The sequence below is a fragment of the Oryzias melastigma genome, linkage group LG12 (assembly GCF_002922805.2).
Source record: "Oryzias melastigma strain HK-1 linkage group LG12, ASM292280v2, whole genome shotgun sequence".
Classification (NCBI taxonomy): Eukaryota; Metazoa; Chordata; class Actinopteri; order Beloniformes; family Adrianichthyidae; genus Oryzias; species Oryzias melastigma.
In genome coordinates, this window is record NC_050523.1 from 10,935,245 (window position 1) to 10,956,402 (window position 21,158).

Here is a 21,158-nt window from a genome sequence, read left to right on the forward strand (position 1 = left end):
ATATATATATATATATATATATATATATATATATATATATATATATATATATATATGTATTTATTTATTTATTTTAAATGGGCTCATTTAGCCCTCCATATAAATCTGCATTGAGGATACACATTTCTTTTCTTTTCATTTTTTTACAGGGTGTACTGGAATCAACATAAACACTTCATATTTACTGTATCTCAGTGTTTTATGGTGAAGTATGCCAAGACTGCTGTTTATTTTGGGGATTTTTTTGTGTGAAATTTGTTCAAATTAAAGACTATCAAAAATGCCAAAATAAAATGACTTTTTAAAAAAATATTTGCATTTGAGAAGGAATAAAGAACTATTACGACTTAGTGGGAGGTAAATAAAAGGCCTGTGCAACCGCCTCGTATGCAGATAGGCTTTATTGGTGTCAAATACATGGGAGGTGGACATGATTGCGTGCGATAAGACACAAAATATGAGTGCCATTATCTGAAAACGCTGCAAATTATCGAGTGGAAAGTGTGAGGCAAAACCTGAATGTCTATTGTGAGTTGGATGGTGAACATTCAGTGAACAGCATGTGTATGTATTTTGTGGAAGTGGCGTTTAGCAGGTAATTTTCTTTCTTCCTCTTCGAGACTGCAACATTAACAGAACAGCTAATTAGATTTAAACATGTGCTAATCTCACACACTGCACTTGCTGTAGAAAAGTAAATGAAAAGATTTCATCAACTCAATACAATTACAGATTACACTAACAAAGCTATTATACCAAATATAATTAGGTTTCATTTGCTTTTAGTTGAAAGGAAAATCCTACGAAAAAAAAAAAAAAAATCATAAACAGGAAGTTAATAGTCAGCAATGAAGTGATTTTATATTAAAAGATTTTTAAATATGTCTACTGAAAAGATTTTTCTATTTGGGGCCACCAATGACATTTTTTACAATTTAATAAAGTAATTTGCTCTAATACACATAATGATGTCTAAACTAGAGTTTGTCATGGATTTTCTTTTCAGGTTTTGGCAACATTTTTGACAAAATGAGGGCACAATAACTTTCAGAGACATTTTTTTTTTCCAGAAGTAGTACAGTTTAAATAAAAAATAAAAAATAAAGGTGAGTAAAAAGTATGAAACATGAGCCTTTTTGACAAAAAAAATAAATAAATAAAACTTTCCCCTCTTCAGTAATTTTGTAAAAGGTACATTTTTTGGTTTAAATTTGTTGACTTGATGCGTTCAGATTAGTTGTGAACTGACACCTTATTGCTGCATTCAGACTGGATGCAATTTGCACATCAAATTCCCGTCTGTCACCTCTCTTAAATGTTCGATGCCTGATATATATTTTCTCAAATATATTTTTTAAAGCCTTTCAAAAAAGTAATTTTAGGCTTTTCTTTTCTTGTTTTTTCCTGTTGTTTTTTCTTTTCTTTTTCTTTTTACTGATCTGAAAAATGATTTGAACCATGAACCATGTCACCCTGATGGCGACATTGCACTGCAGAGCCTCAGATCATGCATGCGCATTGACTTAACTTTAAAACTAGACACCCCTGCCGCATGAATCGTGTCTGGTGTGAATGCAGCATAAGAATATCCTGTAAAATATGACAAATACAGCATACTCTCCCTGTACATGCATGGGTTTTTTTCTGAGTACTCAGGTTACTTCCCAGAAGTCCAAAAACATACTTCATTGGTTACTCTAATGCTGCATTCACACAGGCCACGTGTGGTGCGTTCAAGAACGCTTTGTACGTGGTTTAATAAACACACGTCCAGCTGGTGGTGTTCACACCGGACCAGCGCCAGACACGCAGGTAGAAGCAAGGAGAAGATTCTTTTCCGTTTGGATTTTTACTGTTTATTAGCACTTGTCCACCTACTACAATTGGCATAGAGAAAAGTCAATACAGTGCAAATTTTCCTCCAGGCTTTTTGTTTTCTAATTTATGTTCCTACAAACATCCCCATTGGTGTCATTTTAATGTGATCAGGCTCTGTGATCATGTTTACAACAGTTCCTTGTTATAAAGTTGACGTTTCCCACAGGTCTGATTTATACGTGGAGCCTGAAATAAGACTCAAAATTTTGCGTAGTGATGCGCGATCATGAGCGGTTGGGACGCAGAAGCCCAAAATTCTGGTTTACGAGCATTTGATAAGACTTTTCACCTGAAAGCGAGTTGACTTTATAGTATTTGGATATGTGATTGTGTGTCTGTCCACCCCAACTTTGCCCAACAAGAGCCAGGATAGGCCCCAGCAACCCTGAAAGAGATATAGCAGGTTAAGAAAATGGATAGATGGATAAGACAAAAACAGAAAAATAATAAAACAAACAAACAAACAAACATGAAAGAGATGGTTTCCCAACCAAAAGAATTAGCAAGAATTCCCTGAAAATGTTCACATTTTTTATTGCAGTTTTATATTCCATTATATTTAAACTGATTTACTGTTAACACACACCCAATTTTATCTAGACCCTTTAGCCTGGAAGAGCCATTTGGAGATTTCCACAAGGCCTCTGAGTTCATGTTGCAGTAGAATTTTAAAACAGCCTGTCCAATTTCCTCCAGTGTTTACCGAGTGTTTAAAAATGCAGCCCATGCCAGCGTTGAAGTAGGAAAAACCGAACAAGCATACGAGCAAACACCTCATCTAGCTAATATTCCAGCCCTCTTTTTTTTTTTGGCATACCCCTTCTCTGTGTACTGAAGCATAAGATTAAGAATCATTTCATAATATTTTGAATAATCTTCAGTGGTTGAAATTCATGCAGGATTTCAATTGTATCTCTGTCTGTTTGATTTATTACCAGGCTTTGCCTCCCTCTTATTGCAGAGGAAGGCCTGCATTCTTCACTCACACACACACACCTACATCTCTCTTTTTTCTATTCCAATCTGTCAAGCTACACATAAAACTGTTGCAACACAGGTACAAGGCTCCTGCTGAAAGAAATAACTCCCTTACAGGAAAATATCGTAACACCGATTTCAAAGATACAGGCTCCACACGGATGCAGCGGTCAAAATGCACAGTGAAGTTCTGCTTTTTGGTCAGATTGAACTCTATTATTTTCTTTTTTATGAAAAAAAAAAATGCATTGTCTTGTGGAAAATAAAGCATGATCCTACTCTAGTTTGCGTGGGATCTACTCTGGCAAATATCAGAGTAGAGCGCAGTACAAAATTGCAGTGTTGTGTTAACATGATCTTGTGGCATTTTTCTGATTATGGAGGACATATAAAGAAAATTAATTAAGCTTGAAATTGCATTTCAGAGTATTTCTTTATACAATTCATTGGGAATCAAGAGCAAGCAAGAAATTAAGTTTGATTGTATTTGATACATAGAAAATAAGTTCCCTGGTCCACTCCATTCTGATGCATCCACTTCTAGACGACTAAATCTACAACATATTCTCATTCCCAAGTCGTCACATTTTGATGTGTGGTTAAGGACCCCTCCGCGTAAATTTGGGTGTCCCCAAGTCGTCGTTTTTTGATGTACTGGCCGGGCCCCCTTTAAATCATTGGTCCCACAAACCAGAACCGGTACAGTACCGAGACGCGTAGCGCTCCAGTACCCAGACCCAGGACCCTAACCCGACACCAGACAAGATGCGGTACCGGACCCAAACAGATACCAGACAGAGCACCGGGCACAAACCGGACACGAACCAGTACCAGGATAAGGCTAGAGTACCAGTACAGGGTTAGGGAGCCGCTAATGGATGCAAACCAGTACCAGGTTAAGGTTAGAGTACCAGTACTGGACATAAGCCAGTACTGGACACAAACCAGTACCGGGTTAAGGTTAAGGTTCTGGTACTGGACTCAAACCAGTACTGGGTTAGGGTAATGGTACTGCACACGAACCAGTACTGGGTTAAAGTTTAGGCTACACATACTGGAGACGAACCAGTACCAAGTTAAGGTTAGGGTATCGGTACTGAGTTAGGGTACCGGTACAGGACGCGTCCCGATGACCAGTGCCCCTCCAATATCACATCCAGTACTGCATCCAGTCACATATCCCGGGGGTTGCAGACCCTTGATTGTATGATCAGCCAGCACATCAAAAAACAATGACTTGGGGACACCCAACACGTCAAAAAGTGATGTGGAGGGAGCCTTAACCAAATGTCAATATGGGACAACTTGGGGATGAGAATGTTTTGAAATCTATGGACGTCTTCGTTTTCCTCGTCTGAGCTGACATTTGGTTCAAAACTGACCAATACTGCTCGCCATTTTTGCTGCACTGGTAATGTTAGGTTGGAATTAAGAGTGTAAGCTAGCAGGATACACTGGAAAAAAAGAGCTCTCAGCTAGGGGAGGGGAAGTGGGGGTGGGGTTGTGTTCTGGCATTGGTTCCACCCACAATTTAGGTACATTTCTAAAGAACTACTGAAGAAATTTTGTCTTAGCAAACAGCTCTTTTTTTAATTAATATTTTGACTAAAAACTGCATAATTATCTTTAAAAGACCACTGAGAACTCTTGTAAAACAACTCAAAAGATGATTGGAGTTAAAACATACACTTTTTCCTCTTCAGGTGGATTAAAAACATACAGAACACACACTTTATAAAAGTTGCATATTAATAAAGCATCTCTCTCCCAGCCTTGTGAAGTTTCTCTTCAGAAGGAAACAGAAGATGCAACACATCCAGACGTTCATAAACCCTGCTGGGCCACACGTTGGTCTCGATGTAATAACATTAATCCTCAATCTCTCGAAAGATTCCACAGCCAAGCAGATGAGATCATGCAGTTCTCTTGCTGTGTAGGAGCATTATGTACAGAATGAAAGCGAATAAGTCAATACTGTGTGGGAAGACAAAATCGCTTCACAAAGTCATTCATGGGGGAATTACCATTATTGGATAAAAGCCCGAACCCAGTCCTCACAGCTTGCTGGCGTTTTCTGTTGAGGCTGTCATGATGCTCAGCAATGGAAAGCCGAGCTGGGCTCTATAAAAGATGAAATGGCAAATATTCAAACGGGAGTTTAATTTTCTTTCTTATAGATTGGCGAGCACAGTGGTATATCGCAAAATGATTTTGTGTGGGATGATTTGCTGAATAATTTTGGGACAGCTTCATTTTAGCCTTTGTCATTCGGCTCACACTGCTTTACACAACATGCGTTTCAAAAGAGTCATTGTTTCATATTTGTATGTGGTTTCTGTTGGTGTTCTTTTCTTCTTTATCTCTGCTTTTCAATTGCTTCCTTTAGGGGTTGCCATAGCAGGTTATCCCCTCCATCTACTACTATTTTCCGCCCTCATCTCCTCCTTTAATACCTCCATGAATCTCTTTAGTCTTCCTCGTTCCTGGTGTCTCTGTCCTCAACATCCTTTTACCAATGTCATCACTGTCCATCTTCTCAACGGGCCCAAACCATTGAAAGGTGCTTCCCTGCACTTATCTCCAAAATATCTAACACAATTGTTCCTCTGATGGATTCATTCCTGAGTCTATCCATCCTCATCACTCCCACAGTGAACCTCAACATCTTCCTCTCTGCCCCCTCCAGCTCTGCCTCCTGTCTTTTCTTCAAAACCACTGTCTCTAAACCAACAACATGGCAGTTTTCTTCAAAGTTTTCCACACCTTTCATTTCATTCTTGCTGACACTCTCTTTGTCGCACATCACACCAGAAACCTTCCTTCAATTGTTCCAACCTTCTCCACCTCTACTCTCTATACGTTCTCACTCCCAACTCATCATATGTGAATATATGGTTTGGGCCTCCTCCGTGTCACTTCTTGACATTTTGGGTGTCCACAACTTGTCGCTTTTTGACATGTAGGGTATTTATTTAAATCATAAGTCTTTGGCCCTCGCGACACGGTAACAGACGTGCAAACGGGTTAGAGTACCTGTACCAAGTTAGGATTAGGGTACTGGTCCAGTCCGCATCCCAATATCAGACCTGTACCATGTTAGGATACTGGTCCGGTCCGCATCCCGGTATCAGACCTGTACCATGTTAGGATACAGGTCTCTAGATGTTCCTCCACCTTCTCCATAGTCTCACTATACTACACTACAATGTCATCTGCAAACATCATGATCCACGTAGATTCCTTTTTAAACTCATCTTTTGTACATCACCTCAGCAAACAAGAAGTTGTTCCCTGGTGCACTTCCACCTCCACCCTAAACTCCTCTCTCACAACTAGATCTCACCACTGTCTTCTAGCTCTCATACACTACAAGACACTTAGATAGTGAACGCACGTTGAAAGTCAAACCAGGTTGAACTTTGACCACTCAAGGACTCTGATTTGGTAGTGACATAAGGATAGGTCCCCAGAGAGGATAAATTAATAATTGCAGTTTTTGCTCTGTTGGAACTATATGATACCAAGACTTTCGTGTGTTGAGATAAAGCTGTAAAAGAAAAGACCTGGAGCAAGATTTGCACTGTTTTAATATTTTGCACCAATCATCTTGTAACTGTAGATAGTGAACCTTATACTTGTAAACACTAGAAAAATAAGAAAACAAAGAAGAAGCCCCTCCTTGCTTGTCCAGTGTGAACACTTGTCATATGTCTGTTGTATCCATAGATGTACAACAACACAAAGAGATTCTCTGTTCTCTCTCCAGAGGCAAATATTGGAATACTCTTTTTTTGCCATAAAACCATACATTTGCACATATATAATAACCTTCTGTAATATGACTTCATTGTGTGAGTCATCAGTTTCATATCTGTGTAGTTTTGCTAAATCTGTCCACCTTACTTCTTATAAAAGGACACCAGAACACTTCTCTATTCCTCAGGTCTCACCTTCCAATATCCCGTGAAACAGTCCTGTCAAAAACTCTATTGCCACCTCTCCTAAACTCTTCCAAAGCTCTACAGGTATCCTGTCAGGATCAACTGCCTTTCCACTCTTCATCCTCTTCAATGCCTTCCTCATTTCATCCTTCCTGATCTTTTCTACTTCTTGCTTCACAGCAGCCTCCTCTTCTGCTCTGTGCTCTCTAACTTTCCTCGTTCATCACCTCTTCAAAGTTTTCCTTCCATCTTTCCATCACACTCGTGGAACCTGTTAACACATTTCCATCCCTGACCTTGAGCTCCCGAACATCCTTCCTATCTCTGCCTTGCCAGCCCATACCTTTCCGTTCTTTGTGTCATACACGTCCCTGATGCGGCCTTTCGTTTTGGCCTTTGACACCTTCACTTTCACCTGGGGTTGGATGTCTCTGACCTTCTGTCATCTCTGGACTAACTTTTCTGTTATTCCCTGGTCATTTCTTTTCTCCTTACTCTCATCAAGTTTCAGTTTCAAAGGTATTCATTTTATTTTTTTTTATATCTACCTTTAGACAGTTGTAAAGTAACAAGAACTTGAGCAATTAGATTAAAGAATCAAAGAATAGAATCATTTTTTTTCATTAGAAGAATAACATTTCAAAACAATAAAGCTTTTTTTTTCCCCAGAAAGAGTTTCATTAACTGCCGTCCTCATAAAGGAACACAGTCTTCCGTGAAATTTTAAAGTAGAAAAAAAAGAGGAAAATCAATATGACCATTCTGTACTTGGATGATACAGTATTTCAGGCGACTCCTTCTCCTTGCTCCATGGCATCAGATTTCAGGTTCAGCAAAACTATTTATGCTGCGCAGTAAATGGCAGGAATCCAATGTGATTCTTCCTTTTAGTCGTATTCTGAAATTGTAATATGTGTTGTGGGAATAGGAAAGGTAATTGCATATCTAAATGACTTCTTGTGTGCGTCTGCTTTATCGTGCACCTGACATGTCTTGATTGAAATAGATTTGGAGTTAAAGCTATCAGAAAAGTGAGCATGAAATGATGAATCCTTGCTGAGGTCAAAATTGAGGTGCTTTGAAATATATTTATATCTTAGAAAAAAATAACGTGGCAAAATATTAGAGCAAGTTCTTCATATCATTCAGAACAGTACGACTCTAGCATAAATTATGTCCACATATCTATTTTTTTGTAATTTTCGCTGATAAAACTAATGATCACATTACATTAATAGTTATTTTTAGCAGAATTACTACACATTAAAATACAAAAAAAATAGAAAAAAAACTATTGTTTTTAAGGCATAGTTTTTGCAGAGCAGCAGTAGTTCATTAAAAATTTGTCTCTAAGTAGTGGGCGGGACTGTTTGTGCAGAGCAGCTCCGCCCCCACTTCCTCTCACCCATAGGTTTACATGCTCTCCTGCTAGCTTACAGCCCCTCACACCTCAAATCTACCAGCGCAACAAAAAGGTGTAAGAGTATTGGAGCTATGCAGCCATACGATCTTTATTAAACTATATTTTTTCGTCTGCTCCAGAATCACAATAATTTTAATAAAGATATACTCAGAAATGGAACTTCAAACTCAATTTTCTTACTATATGTACCCCATCATTAGAAAAAGGCCATAAAAACATTTTAATAACACCAAAAACATAATTTTCATTGGAGTGAGTCTTTAAATAATGGTTTTGACTTTTTTTTTTTTTTTTTTTTTGACAAAAAACAAAATGTACGACTTCTAATCTTAAAATTATGTCTTCAATCCACTATTATTTGAAACTGTTGAAACCTATACCAAATAATAACTTCTCACAAATATCTGATTTGAGCATTTAAACAGATGAAATCTCTTACTTTTAAAGCAAAAAGTGTCAACCAATATTTCACTCCTAGAGAACAGCATTCATGCCCGATCAGAGGCCTAATGCTGCTAAAACCTAACCATGATGTAATTTGGCTCAACATTAGCATCAAGCTGTAGCTACAGATGTTACAGCAGAGTTGAATCATCGCATCTCTGAGAGCAAAAAATGATCATTTAAGCCTCACCAGTGTACTCGGAGTACAAATGTACACGAGATTGATCCTCTAAATAGTGTGAAAGTAGAAAACTGACTTTTTTACAGTTTTTTTTTTTTTTTTTTAAATAAGTTGGGAAATAAATGACAATTTAAATTGTATATATTTTAGTTTTCAAAGATTTAGAAGCAAAATGTAATTTGTGTCTTCCTAGTCCCGTCGTTCATCTGAATAACGGAAACTGTTGTGTAAATGGAAGAGGAAAAACTGACAGACTCATGGCTGATACATGCAGGATAAATGTGTTAGTGCTTCTATAGATCTCTGCCAAACACTGCATTAACATATTTTCACTGATCAAAATCCAATTTTAGGCAAATACTATACCTTTAAGTGGTGATTCAGGGTGCAGAAATTCCACTAAAACTAACATGCCACTCTAAGTTGTTTATAGACTTTTTGGCTTAAGGAAGAACATTTTTAAGCAGAAATGTTTGTATCTACATTTATTTATTTTATTTTATTTTATAGCATACTAAACCTCCTATTAAATATTTATTCACTGGTGTTTTTCCGTTATTTGTAATTTATGGAAGAATTATGCAACACATGTTTAAAACATGAATATATTAACATAATATCAACAAACAGCATCATGTTAATTCACTCACCATTGTGATGGGACTTCCTTTCATTACTTTAATCAGGAGGGCCACACAGGAAGTTACATTCTAATGGAAGTTTTGAGAGTTTTGATGGATTTTGCAAAGTGCTGTAGTAAAGTTTGGGAGTGGGAATTTCTGGACCCTACAAGACAGAGCGCTGAACTTTTTATTCAATGATGTTTGATCTTTGTGATAGACATGAAGTTCTGTCCACCTTTATCATGGGAGGTAAACACGTCAATGTGAGGGTTGGGTCATCTGGACCCCATGAGTAAGCACAAGGGTTAAAATGTCTACAGCCAATCAGGATGCAGAACTGTTATAAAAAAGAAGAATTGCTCTAAAATCTGCAAAACAGCAAAAGGTGAGCCTAGACTTGATACCAGTTTGTGGCAAATGAAGGTTGGAAACTGTTGTTTTCACATGCAAAACTAGAGGAAAAAAAAAGCAGAAAATATAATGATGATGATTTCTGAAATATGTGCAATAGAAACCTCAAATTTAAATATGAAGAAGTAATCAAGTCAAGAAAAGACAGCTGGGGTAATGACTGACGCCAGGTTTTAACATGACAAGAGGGCAGAGTGGGATCAGTTGGAGCAAACACAAAATCAGGAAAAAAGCACCAAATTCCTAAAATATCATTTCGGGATGTGCAAATTCTGGACCAGATGTTGGTTAAAAAAACTTGAGATAAAAAAATAATTTAGATGTACTTTTACTTTTTGCATTTTCATATTTATTTGTATATTAGTGTTCTTTTAGGTGAACTAAAAGCAGTTGTTTAAATGCTAAGAAGTGCTTTTCTTAGCATATGAAAGACCCACCATTGAGCAGCTCCGCAGTCCCGGTACGCTGCTTTAATCAGACTTGAAATAAGGTGGTTACACCTTTGTAGATCACTGCAGTTTCCAAATCTCACCCGCAGCACTGAGCTGTTTATGATTTGCGACCACACATTAATTTTGCCCGCAGCAGTAGATCTGCCCCCTTTAGCAGCACACGACGTGTAACTCACCGACCGTCCGGCTTTTATCTCTCCATTTATTTATTTATTTTTCCTCCCCACCGATGTCATTTATGAGGTGCCCAAGAACATGCTTTTAATGCGCCTTGGCAAGCCAGTTTCCCACTCCATTAATTAGAGATGTTCTTTTCGCAAAACTGTGCCTCTCCTCCCTCTGTGCTGACACACTTTGTCTCCGAATGTCTGTCACTCTCTCAAGGTGTCTCAATCGCAGCAGCAAGATCCTACATGTGCCTTGACGCCGCGTATACAAAGGTCGTGTCTTGGTTTGAGCTTTATGGTATATATTGATAAAATTCAAGCAAATCATCCATATGCGTATCAAAATAAAACACAAGCATGTATACATTTAAAAAAAATGTAATAAGACATTTAAGATTACAACAAAAAAATTTGAAATAAAAAAAAAAGGTGATAATTTGGATAGTATAAAGTACTGTATTTTTTGGACTATAAGTCATCATTATTGAAGACACATTAGGAATTATTGATTAATGTATGTTACTGTTGCAAAAGCTGTTGGATTGTTAAATTGTGTTTTAGATTGTTAAAAAAATTGGGGGTAAATAAAATTATTTATATGTTACAAAATAGTGATATCATAGAGTAATATATTAATTATTGCAATATTACTATCAGTTTCATAAGTTACCCTGAGATTCCCAGCCCTAACACGTAGGTGCGTGACAACTAGTGGGACTTTAACTTTTTTTTTTCTTTTGTAAGAATTTAGTATATTAGCGAAACATATGAACAACTATTTGAGTAACAATAACATAAACACAACGCAAAGTCAACTCAGCTCTTTTTTTATCTCTTTAAATCACAAAATCTGTTGAAGTCTTTATTGTCTGTATTGTTTTAGAACAATTCTGACAAACTCAGCGTAAGACTTAGTAGCACTTCTTCTTCTGCAATATTGTCTGTAGTAAATACTGATACACACACCTACAGTGCCCTCTAGTGGTTGTTGCTATTTATTTTTGCAAAATCACATATAAGTCGCACCACTGAACAAACTACCGGTATGCAAAAATTGGTGATTTATACTCTGAAAAATACTCTGTGAAAAGGTAACATTTTAATACACACAATTCTTAATATATAGCCTCCTACAACAGTAAATGTGATCAATGTAATTCCTGCAAATTCTGAAGCAAATATTGTACAGTGTTACATATCATGCAGTGATATGTAATACTGTACAATAATGAATAATTGACATAAATCAACTGATTTTGTAGAGGAGAAAAGAGGCTTTTCAATACTTTATGTTTGTAACGTCTAGCAAATCAGTGCAAAGCTGATAATAAAAGCTGCTTTGCTTTGCATCAAAATCAACTGAGTCATGTTGATTACGGTCGAAGAGTTACGAAACGTCAAAGAGCGTTTGTTATTCAGGGGTCGCCGGTGACGTTTCAAGTGTTGAGGGGTTAAAACACCCCAAGTGAGTGGGATAGTAGCTTCAAAAATACTGCTGGCTCTTTAACTTTTCAAATCATTTATTCGTTACTTTTGTCTTTCAGATGACCAAATAAAGATGTTTTTGATTATAATCAATATTCCCTACCTGTTTTTTTATCAAGTTTAAAAGATGTGCAGAGATTATGTTTATGCTACACCTAAGAAAATCCAGCTAAAAAAAAGATATAATTTCTGGTGCAACTTTGTCAGCATCAACTGACATTTTCTATTTATGCTCGAATGCACAGCATTTATCTTTATCTCAACTGACTTCAGGGTCAGAATAAAAAAATATACAGAAATCACTTCATCTACATGCTTGTAATCTCTCATCTTTAAGCTTTTGGGCCTAAAATAGACATCGGCTGATGCACATTCAATAATACAGTTGATCTCAGAAAGAAAATGTATTTGCTTTGTCTCAGTTTGGGAGATAAAGTGAAATGAAATTTGATTGTAATGTTGTATTTCCTAGCAACCACTGTTCACGTCGTCTAAACCATGAAGAGACAAGCAAGGCGAAGGTAATCTGATAAGAAGGCGATTTGAATGAAAGTACAGAGGGATTAATGGATTTTCAGATTTTAGACTCTATAAAGAAAAGAAAGTCATGCATTATCAAACAAAGTCTGAGCTCAAATGTTGCTCTGTTTTCTTTTTTTGGGCTTACTATTATTATTTTATTCATTTTAGCTTTTAAGAGAACCACCTTTTCAGACCCCCTCCATGTGTCTTGTCCTGCTTTCATGTCTGCTTCATAAACGGGTATTCCCTCACCATACGGCTCACCTGATTTACTCTGCTGAGCAGCCCCCGCAGTATACAAACTCCCAGTCTCTCAGAACTCATTTGCCAGATTGTCTTTGTTGCCTTGTTCCTCAGCTTTCCAGTGCTCTGTTTATTGCCTGCCTGCCTGCTCGCTTGATCCTGATTGTGTTTTTGACCTTGCTGGAGTTTCTGGATTCTGCCTAGTCTGCACCTCGCACTTACTCACCAGACTGTTTTTATTTTTTTACAACCTTGAAGATACGGCAAAGAACTTTAAGAGGTTTGGAATGATGAGCTTAAAGCTCTTCATAACTCAAATGGGTGTGAGAGTGTACGTTCATGAATAGTGTAGTTGTGAGGTTCGCATTCAGTATTAAATCAGTGGTGAGATCTCACTGCTTATGTTTCAACAAACACCAATTTTCTGATTATTTCCTGATTCATGTTATAATAAAGCTATTTTATAAAATGTTTTCATTTTTAACACTTCTATTCTCAGTAACCAAGAGATTCTAAAGAAGAACCATAATCTACTGTATGACAATTGTCATGATCTGATTCAGTGTATAATATGAATTTGCATTTCCAAACACTTTGGTTCTTTACAATATAATTTGTTCAGAAGCCTGTAAATAGATATATTTCTGCCATTGAGACCATTGACTGTATTTGAGAATTGGATTGAGCAACCCCTCCACTTCCTGCTTGAAACAGGAAGTGACTGTTGGATCCAAAAAGTCAAAATCCCAAAGACTTCTATTGAAACAAACAGAAATTGCTCAGTCATTATATTTGTCAGAATAACCATTCTTGCTCATCTACCATTTTTTACACCATATTCTCACTCCCAAGTCAACACATGTTGAAATTCGCCTAAGAACCTCCTCGTCACTGTTTGTTCTTGTTCTTATATTTTCTTATAAATTTGTGACTCGTTTTTTGACGTGCTGGCTGTTCTCATTAAATCACAGGTCCACAAACTGGAACGGTCCAGTACTGCAATGTGGAGTGCACCGGTACCCAAACCATTAGGGTCCCAACCCAGTACCGGTACCCTAATCCAACACCGGATGCGGTACCAGACACAGTCCGGAACCCAAACTAGCACCAGATGCGGCAACCCTAACCCGGTACCAGTTCCCGCCAGGTACCGCATCTAGTACCAGTTCGGGTCCAGTACAGCGTCTGGTGCCACCCAAACCCGGCACCGGTATCAGATACGGTACCGGGAGCAAACCTGTACTAGGTTAGGTTCGGGTTCTCTAATCTAGTACCCTAACCCAGCACCGGATGTGCTATCAGGCGCTGTACTGAACGGTGTATTAGACCCAAACCGGTACCCTAACCCGGTACCGTATCATGCCAGGTACCCAATCTCGTACCGGTACCCTAACCTAAGCCTGTACCGGTTTGGGTCCTATACAGCGTCTGGTAGTGCGTCCAGTGTCAGGTTAGGGTACCAGTACCAGTGCACTCCGCATTGCGGTACTGGACCAGTTCCGGTTTGCGGTCTGGAGGATGGGGACCCTTGATTTAATGCAAACAGGTAGACCGTCAAAAAACAACAAGTTGGGGACACCCAAAATGTCCAAAAGTGACGAGGAGGAGGAGTTCTTAACCAAATGTCAATATGTGACAACTTGGGAGTGAGAATGTGTTGTTTTTCAACGTTACTGCTAATCCAGATTCTTTTTCATGACATTATTTCTGAAGTACAAGTTATTAAAGTTATAAATTGACCAATCAGATCAATTAATAAAAATATGTGGTGCCTACTGGCTGATTGGCAGATTTCCTGTGGCCCACTTTCAAATGGTAAGGACGTGGACTTCCAACAAGCTCACTCCTAATTGACTAATTGTCGCCAGTGACTCGGACCAACTCGGACCGACGACTGGTTACTGACGTCGTCCGGCTCCAACATGGCAGCGTCCAAATAGAGAAAAAATGGCAACTGCACTCACTTCATTTCTTCAGAACTGGAAGTAAGCCATATTTTGTGGGTGATGTCACACTGTCGTGGTCCAGTGCTCATATACAGTTAATGGTTGAACACGTGAACAGATTCTTTGAAAATTCTGTCAGAATTCACTTTTTAACTGAGGTAAATTAGAGGGCAAACAAGGTTAACTAGTTCAAAAGCTTCTACAAAATAAGATGTTCATCAATACTTCCATCATGCATTGTATGATTTTTTTTTCTTTAGAAAAGAAGTGATTGGTCAGTAAAAAAACATCCCCTCAATACTTTGAAATGTAACCTTGGGTGGAAATGACAGGTCGAATATTTCCTGTTTTAGTTTCATTCTTTCATGCAGATCATCTCAAGAGCTGTGATCTTTTGGGATTGTCACTGGCAACAACTTCCTCCACAAATTCTTTATTAGATTTGAAGTCCAGAGAGCGAAATGCTTCATCCTCAAAGCTCTCCCTGATGAAAGGGGGTTTTTGGCCCAAATCTAACCATATGCCCTATTTCATCCTTTCCTTAAAATGGATCAGACAGTCAGTCCCCTTTGCAGAGAAGCAGGCCCAAAGCATGATATTTACACATCCATTGATCCATCTTCTTCACCTGCTTTATCCCTCATGGGGTCACGGGGCTGCTGGAGACTAACCCGGCGACTATTGGGTGAAGGCGGGGCACACTTTGGACAGATTGTGAGTCTGTCACAGGGCCACAATCACATATAGGGGCAATTTAAAGTCACCAATTCCCTTATTGAGGAGATTTTTGCAAGGAGTTTGAGAACACACACATGGAAAGATCCCAATCAGGACTTGAACCAGTGCCTTCTTGCTGTAAGGCAAGAGTGCTGACCACTGCACCACCTTGCAGCCCACACTCCACGGCTTCCGCAGTCACGACTTGGCGGACCAAAAGGTGCCCAATCAGTCAATCAGACCTCTCTTTTTCCTCACTTTTCAAAATTAAACTGTTGGCGAAAATTGACGCCAGTGTTATCTCTTGGTGTTATTGTACGTAAACACGTCCACATAACTGTAAAATATTATATATTTAAAAAAAAAATTATTTTGAAAGTACAACAGAACTTTTTTTTTAACTCCGTTTCCAGTTTTTCCAGCTTTTTACTGTAAAAGTGACACATTTAAGAACTGGAAATAGAACTTTAGACGCAGACATAATGAAGACCATATAAATATTTTGATTGATTAATGAACCTTCTTTTGAGTCAACGCAACAAAGGGACGTGATACTTCATATTGAAAAGCTTTTATCACTTTCTCAATGTTTTAAAGACACCTCAAAGGGCTAATATATCTCATTTCAATAATAATAAAAAAAAGGTTACGTTTGCTCTGTTCTTGTTCTGTATGGGTCCCAAGAACATGTCATACAAGCGTGTAGGGATTATTAGATGTACACGTCCCACCATGAAAGTCTACAGCAAATTTATGATCTCATACAAGTTATTGATCCAAAGAATTAATTATTCATTTACCCCTTTAATCATGTCTACCATCGGTAGTACATCCATGCACAAATGTTGGCATACTTTTACACAGGCACCTGCAAAGCCCCCAACCTCCCACACGTGTTACTCAAACACCATGAAACAGTTATCCCCCATATTCCCATCTCCCTTTCATACAGCTCAGCGCCATTTATCTCCTCTTAACTTTCCTTGATAGGTCATTAAACTGGTCTTGGAGCTACGAAATAAAGCACTGAATCATGTCACGTGTTCCATCTGCTGGCATGTTCAATCTGGGTCAGAAGGGCTCAAGTTCCAACGTCCTCCACATAACATTTTGCATGTTAATTGATGCGACCGAGCCACGGGAGTCATTCTGTGCTGGTAAAGAGATGGAGGGGGAAAGAGGCAGAGATGGTCGTAGGGAGGGAGTAGCTGAAAATAGGTTTCGGTACATCTGTTTCAACGGCTTGAGGTTTGCTCCAGTTTTCAGAGTCAACAGCAGCATGTTCGCGAAGTGGAAGCTGAATCAGCATGTACTCGTATGGGAGTTCAGCCCTGTCCTACAAGATGAACATTTGGTTCTTTCCAGCACTGAAGAATTATAAATACTCCCACAAAAGACATCTGCAAATCCACCACAATCTAATAAAGAGCCATCACGATGCTCTGTGTGATTACTGGAGGAAAGGAAAAGGCATATTTCCTTGTCTCTTTTCTGTGTTATATAAATATTCATTCCCTTGCCCCAGTTCTATGATCACTTCTTACCACCCTTTGTGTAATAAATGCATCAAACAGCCTGCTCTATGAGGGAGTCCAGGTTTTTTATTTTTCAGATTTTGGCTGAATAATGTAGTTGTGCTAAACAGTCAACTAGCAGAAAGGAAAGAGACTTTAAAAGACTATCAGGAGTGCTGAAGAGAGCATTAAAAATTGCTGTCGCTGAGCAAAGCTTCAGCAGACAGACACACTGCTGACTGTGTGTCAGAACATTCAAACTAAAGGGCCGATCAATTTGAGGGGACCAGTTGGTACTAACCTCTCTGCTGCTCATAGGGGAAAGTTTCTGCATCAGCAAATGCACTTTTTTATGGACATTAGATGTTGGTTTTATAGTTATGTTTGCATAAGCACATAAAAAAGCATCTTAAGCAATTTACACTTTTTAGATTTGACACTTATACCTTTATTTCACTTGAATAGAAGAGCTAATGACAAGTTATAAAATGTAAGATAAAGTTTTTCGAAAGGTTTTATAGATGTTTACACAACTATAAGATATCTATATGTTTTATTTTACTTATATTGGACTGTCACATTTTTCTTTCTCAGCAAAGGGATTAGACAGAAACCACTTTGATGTAATCTATTGGTCACTTTACTAGACTATTAGCACACAAATTGAGATAATTTGGTTTTATTGGAATGATCTGGAATGAATTGGATTAGACAATCATAATTAACAAGGATCTGTCTGTTCATTTTTGTGTTGTGGTTTGAGACAACTTTGGTTTCAACTGGCTCTTTATAAATAAACTAAATTGAGTTGAATTGACTGTAAACATCGCACAAGCTTCTCTGCTTTTTATGAAAGGCAGTAAATGGCTTTCAAGCATTTCTACAATCCTGGATTGATCATCAATGTGTGAACAGAATGCGTGCAATTCATAATTAAAGCGTAAAATACAATTATTTAAAAAGTCAGTTCATTTAATTGCTTGTAACTTCAACACTTGACAATATATTTAATTAAATTTCAAATTTATTTCAAATAAGAAATAAAAATGAATATAACCTAATTTCCTTGCTTTTTTCACTAAATAAAATTACAGCATATAACATTAACATAAACTTTTTATTTATGGAAAAAGCAAAGTTAAATTCAGTTTTGGATAGAAATAAAGCGATAGCACATTCACCACTATTAAAACTTACATTTGCAGGATAATAGGTCCTTAACAATCAAAACTACTGATTTAGAAATACTATTTTATTTTATTAGTTGTGTGCAGTAAATTTAGGTGAGGTTAATTCACTTTTAGTGTTTGTGCAAATAAATTAGCAAAACCTTTTAAGCTTTTTTTTTGTTTTTTAAATAATAAAAAATAGAAATGGAATTGTGTCCATTCTATAGTTTAATACAAATCTATTTTAGGGAATCCCACTATATTTTCCTCCATACAAAAACAACCATAATGACTTTAATTTGGCCATTAAACCATTGTGGGCACTTCTTATTAATAGAATCACTAAAGTCAAATTATGTGATGGAATCACTGATATCAAGTTATTTTGAGATATTGGGATTAATTTCGTTATCGTGTGATAACAAGACTATTAGTCCATTATGCAGAAAAACAAACATATCATTTTTATGTCCATTCTTCTGTAAAAACATTCACTCAATGCTTTCTGTATTTTTCCTTATCGTGTTCTTGCAAATATAAATAATTTCTTTGCATGTTTAGATGTAAAACATAACAAATGCCACATTTCTAAACATTTTTGCTACAAAAAAAACATTGTTTATAGTGAAATGTCATCAATGATACAGACATTTACAAATATATAAAGAAATGAAAACATTATAATGAATACACTATTGTTTTACCTGTTATCTGGATGTGCAACTGTTATTTATTCTTGCGAAAACCTTTAATATGCTCAGAGCTATTTCATAAATTGTTAAAATACCCCCTCTATGTTTTTCTTTTATTCATGAGATATTCCACAGTGTGAGCCACCAGCAAAATTTCCACTCAGAAATATTTGTTGAGACAGGGTCTCTATAATGAATGCGTTGCCATCGTAATTATTGCTGTTATTATTTGTCGAGCCAGAGTAATTTCACCGAGGACTCGCTTTCTTCTAATCCTTCAGGGAATTTGCACGTTGGAAGGTGAGGAACACTGCAATCGAGAGAAGGGACCTCATCCGCAACCCGGTGCCGCTAATGCCAGAATTCCAGCGCAGCGTACGCTTGCTGGGTCGCCGACCCACAACTCAGCAGTTCATTGACACCATCATTAAGAAATATGGGACCCATATTCTTATCTCTGCCACCTTGGGAGGTAAGAGGAGTTCACTTATTGTTTCGATGTTCCAGAGTTCGATCAACGGTTTCTGTGGACTGATTTAAATGCTTTTTCCCCCACAGTTTGTGTTTCTCCTAGAGGATTTCTGTGTATTTCATATGTGTAGAAATGTACGGTGGCCCTGAAGTGCAAATCACATCAACAAATTGCTCAACTTAAAGCATTTTAGGGCTTATGACAAAAAAAAGAAAAAGAAAAACAGCATTACATTTTTTTAAAAAGCCAAATTATATAAAAAAAGAAATGTTGTAAAATAAAATAAATTTCCAGAATGAAATGTTAAAAATGAAACACAATGAGAAACTGGAACAGGAAGGTGTTGTGGGACATCGCTTGGTGGATAATGAAATCCAGTATCACTTTATGTCAAATAACTTTTGTTGGAAATAATACACAAACATCATCATCCAATCAGCGATGTCCCATTGTACCTTCCATGTCCAGTTTTTAAAAAAAAAAAAAAAAATTGGAAAGTGAAATTAATTAACAAAAAAAATCAAAAATGAAATGTTAAAAAACAAAAACACAGTAACTACGCAGAAAAGTTAAGTCATATGGGACATTTTTTGATGTGATTTGGACTTCAGGGCCACCGTACAGATTACATTCTTATTAGAAATAGTGTTTTAACAAAAATTTTAAAAATGAAATAGGTATTAGGAAATGTATTCTTCTTTTAGCCATTTTATTTTCTTTGCATACATTTTTTAAATATATTTTAAAGTTGAATGAATGAATAAATAAATATATGAATGAATGTTTATTTAAATGGCACTTTACAACACCTTTAGGTATTCCAAGGTGTTTCATAATAAAAAGACAGAAGTTTAAAATTAATGAAAAACAAAATGAAAAAGAGCATAAAAGTACTAAAATCAGCCAACAATTAAATACATATAAGATAAATAGGAATACAATACAACAAATAAAAGAAAATAAAATGCCAGTAACTACTGAGCATTAACAGCCATTCTAAAAAAACTAAGTTTTTATTTGACAATCCATCTTTTGGAATCTATTATAAATGGTTTATAGACTGCTGAAAATATATCAAACTAAAAAATATATATGTTTTTTTATAAGTTACATTGGCAACATGCAGGTATACAGAAAATATAAAATAATTTACTATAACTCAAGCTAGTAAACTATTTGGAAAATAAGCTTTTTCAAAAATTATGTAGACATATCTGAAATGTTTTTGCAGTTAATGACAGTAAAAAAGTACAGACAGTAGACATTGAAATTCAACATCTGACTATTAACGTACCTTGTCATCCTCTAAACTGCTTCATTTTATGCAGTTGACCAGTTTTCTATTATTTTCTAACAAAAACTACATTTTAGTAGTTTTATTGAGTTTTTATTAAAACCATCATAGCAACAAACAACAAATAAACTACAAGCAATAAGCAGCAAACGTGTGATGTTATTCAATAATGTATTTTGTGCTTCAAAGGACACCAAATAACATTTGACACCTTTTACATGTGGATGCAGAAGGCATGAAAATCCTGTGCTGGAGGACTAAGATTACAGGAAGGCGTTAAAAAAAAGAAAAAAAGCGGACAAAATTAACAGTGTCTTTTTCAACCACATCATCCATTCTGTCCTTCTTTTATTGCATCCCTTTTTCGTGTTTCCTGTCTCTTTTTACATTTAACCTCTGGCTCATCTTCTCTGCCTTGTAATTACCCCCATGTTTTCTTTGACCTTGGGTTCATCTTTTTAGGTCAAATTATAAATCAGAACCATTTTTTTTAAATTACTGCCTCTGAGAAATTACTGTTAGACAGTGCTTAGTAGAAAGACGGTCTTGTATTTAGTGCATTTAGTCGCTTATTTTTTGTTGTTCCATGAAACATAGAACAGAAAA

The 21,158-nt window shown here is 36.8% G+C and overlaps 1 protein-coding gene across 2 annotated transcripts in view; it reads left to right on the forward strand.

Annotated features, from left to right (window-relative positions):
- The window catches only part of brinp1 (bone morphogenetic protein/retinoic acid inducible neural-specific 1), a 134,930-nt gene that overhangs the window by 53,789 nt on the left and 59,983 nt on the right, over positions 1-21,158 (forward strand). For both annotated transcript variants that reach the window (XM_024299554.2, XM_024299553.2), the window contains exon 3: positions 19,068-19,258. In XM_024299554.2, the coding sequence (XP_024155322.1) occupies positions 19,068-19,258 (191 nt within the window). The remainder of the gene's footprint in view (positions 1-19,067; positions 19,259-21,158) is intronic.